General features: G+C 41.2%; 1 protein-coding gene and 1 long non-coding RNA gene across 3 annotated transcripts in view; one reads left to right on the forward strand and one right to left on the reverse strand.

The window, feature by feature from the left end:
• Positions 1-14,425, forward strand: part of LOC144181058 (uncharacterized) — a 31,545-nt gene that overhangs the window by 14,696 nt on the left and 2,424 nt on the right. For both annotated transcript variants that reach the window (XR_013324603.1, XR_013324604.1), the window contains 2 exons: positions 1,108-1,196; positions 8,130-8,267. This is a non-coding gene — a long non-coding RNA (uncharacterized LOC144181058). The remainder of the gene's footprint in view (positions 1-1,107; positions 1,197-8,129; positions 8,268-14,425) is intronic.
• The window catches only part of LOC144181055 (pseudouridylate synthase PUS7L-like), a 15,750-nt gene continuing 7,740 nt past the window's right edge, over positions 6,416-14,425 (reverse strand). Inside the window, exons 6-10 of the mRNA XM_077709315.1 lie at positions 8,168-8,249; positions 7,720-7,885; positions 7,500-7,635; positions 7,376-7,429; positions 6,416-7,310 (exon numbers count right to left, since the gene is read on the reverse strand). Of these exons, the coding sequence (XP_077565441.1) occupies positions 6,942-7,310; positions 7,376-7,429; positions 7,500-7,635; positions 7,720-7,885; positions 8,168-8,249 (807 nt within the window). The 3' untranslated portion in view covers positions 6,416-6,941. The remainder of the gene's footprint in view (positions 7,311-7,375; positions 7,430-7,499; positions 7,636-7,719; positions 7,886-8,167; positions 8,250-14,425) is intronic.

Below are 14,425 nucleotides of genomic sequence, written 5' to 3' on the forward strand. Positions count from 1 at the left end.
ACTTGGGACGACGTTCCTTTCGTGTGGCGCTTTCCGCCCGCTGGCGACCTGTCCCGGGTGCTCAAACATTTGGTCGCCGGTCAAATGGTGACAGAGAGTTGACTGTTGAAACCAGCTCTTAAAATTAGATTCATGACAGAGTTTAATATCCAAGTACTGTTTAACATCTAAGTATTGTCTAATATCTAAGTACTGTCTAATATCTAAGTACTGTTGAAAACAATAGATATTTAGATATTAAACTCTCTGTCACCAAAAGGGCGACCGAGCACGCCTGTCCCATACCTCGATATCATACGAAACTAGATGCAACTTTTGACATAAAAAAGCGCAGTGTATGTATCTCCTAAAGTGGTTTAGGGCCGCCCACATAGCTGCTAAGTGCGAGCGATAGGATTTACGGGCGCATTGTTGAGCGTGTCGGCTTCATTCGTTTGGAGACTTTATCAAAAGGGAAATTTGATCATCTTTTGTGTGGCTCTGCTTTGGATCCGTCGAACGCGCCCCACCGCCTCTTTTGTGCGTCCGTGCGCAAAACTGTAACATTAAGCCCCTTTTTTTTTTACCAGGGAAGGATGCCAAAGGCCCGTAGAGGAAGTCAGCATAAAATGGGGCCCCCCCCTGGCCCCCCGGCCGAGTTAGTCAATCCCGGCAGCCAAAACAAGGGCGCATCTCCGATCCCGAGCCCACTTTTTATTGACTTTGCTTTGAAAACAAGGCGCGGCCATGTCGGCCCGCGGCTTGGATGTGGCCCGCTACCAAAACGTATCCGTCCCATCGGCGCGCCGTCTTATCTTTCATCCGTCGCCGCGTGTGCGAATATTTGATCGGTGGATACGTTCAAGGTCATTTTTTTTGCTAATATTTGAGAATCCCAGGATCACTTTTGGAACATTTTCTTGCAATTTTTGTGGGAAATTAAGGTTCATTTGGGGTCAAAAACATCAAGTGCAAATATTTTTGGGGGCATTTCTGAGTTGAAAGTCAATGGAGGCGAATGTGAAGTCATTTAAGGAATTGTATGAGCTGACACTGACATTAGTTTTCCTTTCTGGCCTTGACCAATAACCCCCCCATTCCTCTTTTTCTCTTTTTCTCTCTCCCCAGGCTTGGCTTTGCGCCTCTTTGTGACTGAGTGACCCCGACTAACCCGGCCGTCTTGAGACTCCCGACCGAACCCCCTCAGTGAGAATGAGGTAAGTGGCTCCAGACGTGGCCCCGAGGAGAACTGTCAATCACGCTATGGGAACTGCGAGAAGGCCATTACATTTACCGCGCCGTCCAATTGGACTTGTTACGGCTTGCTCGCTCGCGGCAGATTCGACAGTAGTATTAAAAGCTAAGATGTAAATGTATTTTATTTTAATCAGCCAAACCGTGCGACTTATAGTCCAGAAAATACGGCGTTTTAGCCCACAAGGATTGACTTTAACTTACCTACTGTCACGCGTCATGTCGACTCACCTGCGCTATGGTGTCTTTTCTGACCGTGTCGTCACCACGGCAACAGGGGAAGAATAGGAGTAGGTAACAGGAAGTGTGTACGAGTGTGTGTGTGTGTGTTTTGGGAGGGCACCCTGTTATCGCTAAGCTGCAATCAGATACGTCGGCACACTCGAGTCCAAATAGATTCCGTTACGTTACCCGCCTTCAACTTTATGCGCTAAGATGGGTGTCAAAGTGGCGGCCCGCCGCATCATTTTGTGCGGCCCGGGAAAGTCAATCATGAGTTTCTGGGTCAGTCTGGGTGAAAAGTAGCCAAGCCATTCAGCTATTTTTACGAGTCATAAAGCGCAAGACTTCCTCATTTTTGGAATTCTTTGCACCTCGGAGGGGCTAATCAAGCGTCGTCGTCCCCCTTCCCCGACCGACTTCCCAGAGTTAAACGTTAATCCCGTCAAGCCAGCGACGAGGACATCCGGAGCGCTACCTTGGACCTCCAACGGCTAATTCCCCATAGCTAGCATACCTGAGCAGGCCGGGCATTAACCATAAATTGGAAGATTGTCGAGCTAGCTTAGCGAGATGTAGCCCCCGTGTTTAATTGTTGTTTATACAAGCGGACAATATTCACTCAGGGTCAAATGAATCAGCGTTAGCACGTTGGTGGCTAAATTAAGAGCGCATCTTGTGATATGTGAAGTCCGAGGAAGGTTTTTATCTCCATTCCGAACTCCCCCGCCGCGGCTTTGCCGAACAGATGGTTGCGCTCCGTCAGGCCGCATGAAAGCGCCTTTTAAAAAGGCTTTTTTTTTCGGGAGAATCGCAGCCGAGAGCCTTTGATTTTAGGGAGAGTTTTTGTTGTTATTGGCTAGAGTTGCAAATTGAGGCGAGTTAGCAGCCTGCCGCGGCCGTCATGGTGAGTCACCGTTAACGGGAACACGGCGAGATGCCATTTGTCGCGCCAGCGCCGGAGAATTCGCCTTCAAATCATTTGGTCTCTTCTCTAGAGTTGGAAAAAAAATGATAATAATAATCGGACATAGGCTTTGTCATCATACCCAGCTCATTTGACGGTGACTTGAGTTGATTTTGGCCAGTGTCCCGTTGATTAGGGGGGGGGCTTTTTAAATGGCTTCCTGTTGATTTAAGAGCATGTCCACGTGACGGCTATGCTAGTAGCACATTTTTATTTGGAATTGATGCTAGTGGTGTGCTTTTTGACCTCTCTGCTGTGTGCTGTAAACACAAAAGGCAAGCGAGCCATCGCCGCTTTGTTTGGCCCGCTTGGTCCCATGCCGTCACGCCGCCACGCCACCACGGCGCAAGTGAGCCCACGCCTGTTATTCACAGCCCATTGACTCACAATAGAGGCTCCACGCAGGCCGAAGCGCGCAATGCCGCCGCGGCCCTTCAACTACTTTGGAGTATAGTGGCTTAAAAAAGGCTCCGTTATTAAAAGGCGCTAAACAGCGGCCCAGAATGAGCTCCATTCTTGTCTGGCAATTTTTAATCCAAGTGTCATTTGGAATAGAACAAAAAAGCCACGCCGTTGTTTATCTGTCATCAGGTCAGCGCGTCGCCATGGAAATGGATCGATGACGTATGTAGGCTGCATCGTATTGACACGGGAGCGCGGCACGGAAATTAACCATAAAGTTGATGGATAGGGGGACAAAAAGGAAAAGTAATAAAGAAAACGTGTCGTACTGTTAGCCCGGCTGTTAGCTCACGTCGCCGTGGGGGCCCTGAACGCATCGCAAGGCCACGTACGTTACATTAAAAAGACTTAAGTTGCCACGCCGATTATGTCACAGTCATTAAACAAAGACGTCATCGTCATCCCGCTAACAAGCATAATTATATTAATATAAAGACTGGGATTTGGCCTTCATTTGACCCCATTCGCCCCCCCCTGGCCCGGCCTGGACCTCGCTTGTCCGTCTGTAGCGCCATATGATGCGGGACGGTTTGGGAACAATGGACAAGTTGTCCGCCTATTCACGTGATGGTGCGATTCCGGCGTTGTTGAAACAAAACGTCTCTCTTCCGAAAAGTCTTGAAGTGAGCCTTTCGGAGGTGGTAGTTTGGTCGGAAATCATCTCGTTCTTTGCTAGTTTGTTGTGGTTTTAAGCTTGGTTTCCATGGTGATTCGTGGCTGATGCAGATGCACTCACCAGGTATTAAATGATATTTAGACGCGAAAGGGATGTTTTTTAGCGTTTGTGCATGTTTCTGCTGAAAAGGCTAGCATACAGAGAGAGGCTGTTCTGGGGCGCCTCCCCCCGCCTCCCCCGCCTCCCCCTTAAAAGCTCCCATTCCTCGACAAGTCCACATGTGTTTTATTAGCGGGCCCGTCGGACTGTAAATTCCAAAAGCGGACCAGCGGGGGGGATACGCCGCATCAAAACGCTCCGTCAGGGGAAAGCGCCGCCATTCTAATGCCACAATAGCTAGCTAGCTAGCTAGCTATTTCTTTGCGTTTGGGTATAATGACACAAGCAGATATGGCTTTAATTTGCGTGGGCTCATTTTCCACTTTGGCTCCTTAACGTACGTCAACATGACATTGGCAATTAGAGCGTGACATGGCGGGGTCATCACCTCACTCGTGCCCTCTAAACTCACTCTAAACACACTCACACACAGCATTTATTTATCTGGGCAATTTTTTAATGGTGCTTGGAAAAGCCACTCACGATTGACTTTCCCGGGCCGCACAAAATGATGCGGCGGGCCACATTTGGCCCCCCGAGCCGCCACTTTGACACCAGTGGTTAGGAGCAAATTTAATGGATGACATTGGCAGCGATCCTTCCATTGACTCTAGCTGGAAATGTACACAACATTAACGTTAGCATGCTAAGCATAGCAAAAGAGGCCTATTTGCGCAGATGCATCCGGTGGAATATGGTTGCGTTGGTGGCTTGCAGGTAGGGTTCAATTCTTGGTCTTTAAGCCCCTCCTCCCTCTCCTTTTGTGGTCTGCGTGATGGTCTGGTATGGCAGGAATGTCACACATCGCGCAGCAGCCACGGCGGCGGCGGCGACGACGATGGCGGCGACCACACAAATTAGGAGGCCTTGACTATACGCTAACTTTTTAATAAGAGTGTTTGTCTCTTTACGAGGGATGGGATGGATATATTGAATGTTGATATTTAATTTGCTACCTCCAGTAAAAAAAAGCATCTTAAAACATAACATGCTAACCATCATGTCCATGAGCCCCCCCCCCCTTAAATTGAAGAAATGCCATTCCTATTTATCCGTCCGGCCTCGCTTTATGTCACAAGTAAACAATTAGCCACCCGAAGCACTGGTGGTGGGCGGCGCGATGCTTGGGCCCCGCCCGCCCACTTCACGCAATACACGGCGCATTCCCTCTGACGAAATTGTAGCCATATGTCGGAGAGGAGAGGAGTTGAAAGGCACACCTTGAACGCCCGCCCGCCCACCAACGCCAACTATTATCTGTAATTGGCTTGCTTGAGAGCAGAGATGGAACAATCAGTCCAGACCCAAAAATGGAGAAGTTTGATCTCCCCGTTTGCGTGTCTTGAGGAATTTTTTGGGAAAGAGTGATTGCCCTCCCAGAGTAATCTGTCCCAGGCACTCTTCCCGGTCTCTCTCTTTCCCACAGTTAACCCCCCCCCTCTAACTCACCACCACAAACGACCCCTAAAATCCCGCGGAATCGTCGTCGCCAAGGGTGTCAGACTCGGGTCGGTTCGCGGGCCGCTTTAACGTCGACTTGATATCACATTGATCATTTTAGATTGAATATTTTGATTTTTTTTAATAAATGGATTAAAAGAACTAGAATAAAATCCCTGGATATTCCGTTTTTATAGATCTAATACAATGTTTATTTGAGCTTTTTTTATATATATTTTTAGATTTTACAAAATTATTTTTGAACTAAAAACACCGAAAAAAGGATTCAAAAATTACAATAATAATTAGATTTGTTTTTATATATGGATTAAAATAACTAAATTATTGGTAATCTAGGTTATTGCAGCCCGCGAACAAACCCGAGTTTGATGCCCTTACGTTAGCGTTAGCAGAACAACTTAGCGCATTGTCCGTGATAACAATCAAAGGCACTGACGTTAAGACCAAGCTAAACTGGTTTGGGGCCAACGCCGCGTCGTATAATTGGGTCACCGTAGAATACGAGTTCCTCCTCCGAGATCTCGCGGGACGGAAAGCGGCGCCATCAATCATGGCGGAGACAGCTAAGGAGCGCTCTCTTAAAGGCATGCGTCCCATTTTCATTCTTATCTGTCCACTAGCAGCTGAGCTCCAAACACTTAGAAGACGCAATCCCAACTCTAAACCCGATTTAGCGTCAAGACGTGATGAATTTGAAGCCAGTTAGTGTCAAAAAAACCCCAAAACAGATTGTTGTTTTTAGCAGAAAAAGAATTACGCTGACGGTTTGCCTCTGCATAGTTGAAAGTGACGGTGTAGGTTAGTATTGGTAGGTAAATGGGCATTTGTCAAGGGTTATTTCCATTGTGAATCAATCAATTTCATGTGACGCATTTACACGGTGTTGTCGGTCCCCCCCGAAGCCCTTTGCGTGTCAATAACCGGACCGCAGTTAAGAGGTCAGTTGCCAGGGCGCCACATGCCAACCGATATCACATGCTCGTCGTTTTGCCGGCCGGGGGTCAGTCGAAAGACGCTTTGACAAATTTAGACATGTTGAGGTTTTTGGGTGATGCTTCTTTTGAGACGTAACGTAACTACTAAGCATCCTTTTTGGGGGAAATAGCAAAGGGAGTTGGTTTTAGTGTTTTGGACCATAATACATGGAACCACTAGTCTGCTATGTAAATCTCAGGCACCATTCATGACTAGTATTCCATTTTTTAAAAAGGAATTGTCATCATTTTCATGGCCAAACTTTTAGAAGCTTATTTTGGACCCAGAGTTACTATAAAAGACACTTGTTTTTTTGTAATAGAATTTATTTTTGAATTGGGTGGTTTGTAGACCAAAAAAGTTCAACAAATGAACACTTTTTTTAGTATCAATCGCGCTGAAATGAAAGTAGTTAACATTGGGAATGCTTGAAGAAAATGGGAGAAGAAATATTAGTGTGTTGCCACTCCCTAGTGGTCAAACTTTGCCAATTCTACACATAGCTCCTCGTACTGTACGCACAACTCACGAGTTTTCACTCTCCTAAAACGAGTATGTCGCTAACTACATCTTCCGACATTTTGAAGCAAAACAATTTTCAAGTCTTCAAAACAATAACAAAATTTGACTGTTTTTACAGGACGAGTCCAAGCCAGGTGAATTTATAAACATCTCAAATTGCCGACGTGGGAAACTTATCAAGAACTGCCCGCACATTTCTCACATAGACGTATTTTTATAGTTCTGACGGATGGCGGCCAATACAAAGAAATTGTGCACACGACGACGCAAACGGCAACCCGAAACAAAACGCTCGCTAAAAGCACCACTAGAGCGTCGCCATCCCATCTAAGGATCGCATTTCATGATCTCTCGAAGGCAGACGGTGGCGTAGCACGAAGAGTCCAAGTCGAAATTCAGGCTGAGCGTCAGCGTCTCCTCCTCCGGCGGCGGCGCCGGCTGGCCTTGGCTCTTTCCTCCGCCGGCGTTGGCCGCCGTCTCTCCCGCGGCGGCGGCGGCGTCCCCGTCGCTTAGCCGGTAGCTGAGGTTACACAAGCTGGCCAGCATGGGGCGATAGCAGCCCGGCAGGTTGAGCTTGAGAGCGGCCAATCGGAAGCGGCACTTGTCCAGGCCGTCTCTGGCCAGTCGCTCTCGGTACCAGGCGCCCGTGGCGTTCTCGGGGTACTTGACCGTGTTCCCCGGCATGGGGAGCAACACCTGAAAGGGGTTTCCGGATTTAAATGGACCGTACGGGACCCTAGAGTCCGAGTCCGGAACGGTACCTGCGCCAGGGCGTAGACTCCTTCTTGTTCTTCTCGTTCCGTCACCACGTGGATCTGAGAAAATGGCAGTTTTAATAACACGGTTGCGTTTTTTTTCCCAAACCCCGTCCGGAACCGACTTGACCTGAGCCGCTTTGCGTTCTCCTTCGCCGTCGTTGTCGGCGGCGGCGGTCTGGGCGTCCCGCGTCCACACCAGATCGCCCTTGCGTGCGCCGTGACCTAACGTGGCCAATCTATGCGCGACCGCTTCGTTCCAAACTCTGTTGGTTGAAAATGAAGAGAGATTTATGAGTAAGGATTTTTTATGTTTTTTTTTTTTTTTGGGGCGCTTTCTGAAAGCTAACCTGCTACAGTAGGCGTGCGGGTAGAAGACCCTCATGCCGTGGGGGAGGCTGAGCCAGGCCTTGGCGCAACCCTCCGGACCCGTTCCGTAGCGGTTAAGCGCGCGGAGCATGAGACGTTCCCTGGCTTTGGAGGCGGGCATTAACGCCAACGACTCCTTGGCGTTATCTGCAAGAAAACATTTGTCCGTTAAAGACTCAAACGATACCACGATGGACCTGAAAATAGGTCAAGTGGCCAAAAGTGTCATTTTGCTGTCAGGTCAAAAGCATCATGCTATTTTCCAGGTATGCTTAGCATTAGCATGACAGCATTGTTATTTGTACTGGTCATTTTTGAACTGTTCTTTTGTTGCCAATGTAATATGAGTGACCGCTTTTCTCCTAAAATCAAGTTGTTTTTTTCCAACTAGATGGACTCCGAAGCAACTTAAAGATGGCAATAACGTACCGGTCTGGAGGAAGTGTCTCTTGGCGTGACTGGAAAGATCGTCGCCGTCTTCGGGACTGAAGAATAAACGGACGGCGTTCACCTGAGACCAAGAAAAAAGGTAATTTTACATTTTTTGGCGATAAAAAAGCCTTACTATAGTATGTCGTTTTTGGCGATAAAAAAGCCTTACTATAGTATGTCGTTTTTGGCGATTAAAAAAGCCTTACTATACTATGTCGTTTTTGGCGATAAAAAAGCCTTACTATAGTATGTCGTTTTTGGCGATAAAAGCCTTACTATACTATGTCGTTTTTTGCGATAAAAAGCCTTACTATAGTATGTCGTTTTTGGCGATAAAAAGCCTATGTCGTTTTTGAACATAAAAATGCCTTACTATATATACTATGTCGTTTTTGGCGATAAAAAAGCCTTACTATAGTATGTCGTTTTTGAACATAAAAAAGCCTTACTATAGTATGTCGTTTTTGGCGATAAAAAAGCCTTACTATACTATGTCGTTTTTTGCGATAAAAAGCCTTACTATAGTATGTCGTTTTTGGCGATAAAAAAGCCTTACTATAGTATGTCGTTTTTGAACATAAAAAAGCCTTACTATACTATGTCGTTTTTGGCGATAAAAAAGCCTTACTATAGTATGTCGTTTTTGGCGATAAAAAAGCCTTACTATAGTATGTCGTTTTTGAACATAAAAAAGCCTTACTATAGTATGTCGTTTTTGGCGTTAAAAAAGCCTTACTATACTATGTCGTTTTTTGCGATAAAAAGCCTTACTATACTATGTCGTTTTTGGCGATAAAAAAGCCTTACTATACTATGTCGTTTTTTGCGATAAAAAGCCTTATCATACTATGTCGTTTTTGAACATAAAAAAGCCTTACTATACTATGTCGTTTTTGGCGATAAAAAAGCCTTACTATAGTATGTCGTTTTTGGCGATAAAAAAGCCTTACTATAGTATGTCGTTTTTGGCGATAAAAAAGCCTTACTATACTATGTCGTTTTTTGCGATAAAAAGCCTTACTATACTATGTCGTTTTTTGCGATAAAAAGCCTTACTATAGTATGTCGTTTTTTGCGATAAAAAAGCCTTACTATACTGTGTCGGTTTTTGCGATAAAAAGCCTTACTATACTATGTCGTTTTTGGCGATAAAAAAGCCTTACTATAGTATGTCGTTTTTGGCGATAAAAAAGCCTTACTATAGTATGTCGTTTTTGGCGATAAAAAAGCCTTACTATACTATGTCGTTTTTTGCGATAAAAAGCCTTACTATACTATGTCGTTTTTTGCGATAAAAAGCCTTACTATAGTATGTCGTTTTTTGCGATAAAAAAGCCTTACTATACTATGTCGGTTTTTGCGATAAAAAGCCTTACTATACTATGTCGTTTTTGGCGATAAAAAAGCCTTACTATAGTATGTCGTTTTTGGCGATAAAAAAGCCTTACTATAGTATGTCGTTTTTGGCGATAAAAAAGCCTTACTATACTATGTCGTTTTTGGCGATAAAAAAGCCTTACTATACTATGTCGTTTTTGGCGATAAAAAAGCCTTACTATACTATGTCGTTTTTGGCGATAAAAAGCCTTATTATACTATGTCGTTTTTGAACATAAAAAAGCCTTACTATACTATGTCGTTTTTTGCGATAAAAAGCCTTACTATAGTATGTTGTTTTTGGCGATAAAAAAGCCTTACTATACTATGTCGTTTTTTGCGATAAAAAGCCTTACTATAGTATGTCGTTTTTGGCGACAAAAAGCCTATGTCGTTTTTGAACATAAAAATGCCTTACTATACTATGTCGTTTTTGGCGATAAAAAAGCCTTACTATACTATGTCGTTTTTGGCGATAAAAAAGCCTTACTATACTATGTCGTTTTTTTGCGATAAAAAGCCTTATTATACTATGTCGTTTTTGAACATAAAAAAGCCTTACTATAGTATGTCGTTTTTCGCGATAAAAAAGCCTTACTATAGTATGTCGTTTTTGGCGATAAAAAAGCCTTACTATACCATGTCGTTTTTGGCGATAAAAAAGCCTTACTATAGTATGTCGTTTTTGGCGATAAAAAAGCCTTACTATACTATGTCGTTTTTTGCGATAAAAAGCCTTACTATACTATGTCGTTTTTGGCGATAAAAAAGCCTTACTATACTATGTCGTTTTTTGCGATAAAAAGCCTTATTATACTATGTCGTTTTTGAACATAAAAAAGCCTTACTATACTATGTCGTTTTTGGCGATAAAAAAGCCTTACTATACTATGTCGTTTTTTGCGATAAAAAGCCTTATTATACTATGTCGTTTTTGAACATAAAAAAGCCTTACTAAACTATGTCGTTTTTTGCGATAAAAAGCCTTACTATAGTATGTTGTTTTTGGCGATAAAAAAGCCTTACTATACTATGTCGTTTTTTGCGATAAAAAGCCTTACTATAGTATGTCGTTTTTGGCGATAAAAAGCCTATGTCGTTTTTGAACATAAAAATGCCTTACTATACTATGTCGTTTTTGGCGATAAAAAAGCCTTACTATACTATGTCGTTTTTGGCGATAAAAAAGCCTTACTATACTATGTCGTTTTTTGCGATAAAAAGCCTTACTATAGTATGTCGTTTTTGGCGATAAAAATGCCTTACTATACTATGTCGTTTTTGGCGATAAAAAAGCCTTACTATACTATGTCGTTTTTGGCGATAAAAAAGCCTTACTATACTATGTCGTTTTTCGCGATAAAAAAGCCTTACTATAGTATGTCGTTTTTGGCGATAAAAAAGCCTTACTATACTATGTCGTTTTTTGCGATAAAAAAGCCATACTATACTATGTCGTTTTTGGCGATAAAAAAGCCTTACTATAGTATGTCGTTTTTGGCGATAAAAAAGCCTTACTATACTATGTCGTTTTTTGCGATAAAAAGCCTTACTATACTATGTCGTTTTTTGCGATAAAAAGCCTTACTATAGTATGTCGTTTTTTGCGATTAAAAAGCCTTACTATACTATGTCGTTTTTTGCGATAAAAAGCCTTACTATACTATGTCGTTTTTGGCGATAAAAAAGCCTTACTATACTATGTCGTTTTTTGAGATAAAAAGCCTTATTATACTATGTCGTTTTTGAACATAAAAAAGCCTTACTATAGTATGTCGTTTTTCGCGATAAAAAAGCCTTACTATAGTATGTCGTTTTTTGCGATAAAAAGCCTTACTATACTATGTCGTTTTTTGCGATAAAAAGCCTTACTATAGTATGTCGTTTTTTGCGATAAAAAAGCCTTACTATACTATGTCGGTTTTTGCGATAAAAAGCCTTACTATAGTATGTCGTTTTTTGCGATAAAAAAGCCTTACTATACTATGTCGGTTTTTGCGATAAAAAGCCTTACTATACTATGTCGTTTTTGGAGATAAAAAAGCCTTACTATAGTATGTCGTTTTTGGCGATGAAAAAGCCTCACTATACTATGTCGTTTTTTGCGATAAAAAAGCCTTACTATACTATGTCGTTTTTTGCGATAAAAAGCCTTATTATACTATGTCGTTTTTGAACATAAAAAAGCCTTACTATACTATGTCGTTTTTGGCGATAAAAAAGCCTTACTATAGTATGTCGTTTTTGGCGATAAAAAAGCCTTACTATACTATGTCGTTTTTTGCGATAAAAAGCCTTACTATAGTATGTCGTTTTTGGCGATAAAAAAGCCTTACTATAGTACGTCGTTTTTGGCGATAAAAAAGCCTTACTATACTATGTTGATTTTTGCGATAAAAAGCCTTACTATACTATGTCGTTTTTGGCGATAAAAAAGCCTTACTATACTATGTTGTTTTTGGCGATAAAAAAGCCTTACTATAGTATGTCGTTTTTGGCGATTAAAAAGCCTTACTATACTATGTCGTTTTTTGCGATAAAAAGCCTTATTATACTATGTCGTTTTTGAACATAAAAAAGCCCTACTATACTATGTCGTTTTTTGGCGATAAAAAGCCTTACTATACTATGTCGTTTTTGGCGATAAAAAAGCCGTACTATAGTATGTCGTTTTTGGCGATAAAAAAGCCTTACTATAGTATGTTGTTTTTGGCGATAAAAAAGCCTCACTATACTATGTCGTTTTTTGCGATAAAAAAGCCTTACTATACTATGTCGTTTTTTGCAATAAAAAGCCTTATTATAATATGTCGTTTTTGAACATAAAAAAGCCTTACTATACTATGTCGTTTTTGGCGATAAAAAAGCCTTACTATAGTATGTCGTTTTTGGCGATAAAAAAGCCTTACTATACTATGTCGTTTTTTGCGATAAAAAGCCTTACTATAGTATGTCGTTTTTGGCGATAAAAAAGCCTTACTATACTATGTCGTTTTTTGCGATAAAAAGCCTTACTATACTATGTCGTTTTTGGCGATAAAAAAGCCTTACTATAGTATGTCGTTTTTGAACATAAAAAAGCCTTACTATACTATGTCGTTTTTGGCGATAAAAAAGCCTTACTATAGTATGTCGTTTTTGGCGATAAAAAAGCCTTACTATAGTATGTCGTTTTTGGCGATAAAAAAGCCTTACTATACTATGTCGTTTTTTGCGATAAAAAGCCTTACTTTACTATGTCGTTTTTGGCGATAAAAAAGCCTTACTATAGTACGTCGTTTTTGGCGATAAAAAAGCCTTACTATACTATGTTGTTTTTTGCGATAAAAAGCCTTACTATACTATGTCGTTTTTGGCGATAAAAAAGCCTTACTATACTATGTTGTTTTTGGCGATAAAAAAGCCTTAGTATAGTATGTCGTTTTTGGCGATAAAAAAGCCTTACTATACTATGTCGTTTTTTGCGATAAAAAGCCTTATTATACTATGTCGTTTTTGAACATAAAAAAGCCTTACTATACTATGTCGTTTTTTGGCGATAAAAAGCCTTAGTTTTTGGCGATAAAAAAGCCTTACTATAGTATGTCGTTTTTGGCGATAAAAAAGCCTTACTATAGTATGTCGTTTTTGGCGATAAAAAAGCCTTACTATACTATGTCGTTTTTTGCGATAAAAAGCCTTACTATACTATGTCGTTTTTGGCGATAAAAAAGCCTTACTATAGTATGTCGTTTTTGGCGATAAAAAAGCCTTACTATACTATGTCGTTTTTGGCGATAAAAAAGCCTTACTATAGTATGTCGTTTTTGGCGATAAAAAAGCCTTACTATAGTATGTCGTTTTTGGCGATAAAAAGCCTTACTATACTATGTCGTTTTTGGCGATAAAAAAGCCTTACTATACTATGTCGTTTTTGGCGATAAAAAAGCCTTACTATAGTATGTCGTTTTTGGCGATAAAAAAGCCTTACTATACTATGTCGTTTTTTGCGATAAAAAGCCTTACTATACTATGTCGTTTTTTGCGATAAAAAGCCTTACTATAGTATGTCGTTTTTTGCGATAAAAAAGCCTTACTATACTATGTCGTTTTTTGCGATAAAAAGCCTTACTATACTATGTCGTTTTTGGCGATAAAAAAGCCTTACTATACTATGTCGTTTTTTGCGATAAAAAGCCTTATTATACTATGTCGTTTTTGAACATAAAAAAGCCTTACTATACTATGTCGTTTTTCGCGATAAAAAAGCCTTACTATAGTATGTCGTTTTTGGCGATAAAAAAGCCTTACTATAGTATGTCGTTTTTGGCGATAAAAAAGCCTTACTATACTATGTCGTTTTTTGCGATAAAAAGCCTTACTATACTATGTCGTTTTTTGCGATAAAAAGCCTTACTATAGTATGTCGTTTTTTGCGATAAAAAAGCCTTACTATACTATGTCGGTTTTTGCGATAAAAAGCCTTACTATAGTATGTCGTTTTTTGCGATAAAAAAGCCTTACTATACTATGTCGGTTTTTGCGATAAAAAGCCTTACTATACTATGTCGTTTTTGGCGATAAAAAAGCCTTACTATAGTATGTCGTTTTTGGCGATAAAAAAGCCTTACTATAGTATGTCGTTTTTGGCGATAAAAAAGCCTTACTATACTATGTCGTTTTTTGCGATAAAAAGCCTTACTATACTATGTCGTTTTTGGCGATAAAAAAGCCTTACTATACTATGTCGTTTTTTGCGATAAAAAGCCTTATTATACTATGTCGTTTTTGAACATAAAAAAGCCTTACTATACTATGTCGTTTTTGGCGATAAAAAAGCCTTACTATAGTATGTCGTTTTTGGCGATAAAAAAGCCTTACTATAGTATGTCGTTTTTG

The sequence above is a fragment of the Stigmatopora nigra genome, chromosome 23 (assembly GCF_051989575.1).
Source record: "Stigmatopora nigra isolate UIUO_SnigA chromosome 23, RoL_Snig_1.1, whole genome shotgun sequence".
Taxonomy (NCBI): Eukaryota; Metazoa; Chordata; class Actinopteri; order Syngnathiformes; family Syngnathidae; genus Stigmatopora; species Stigmatopora nigra.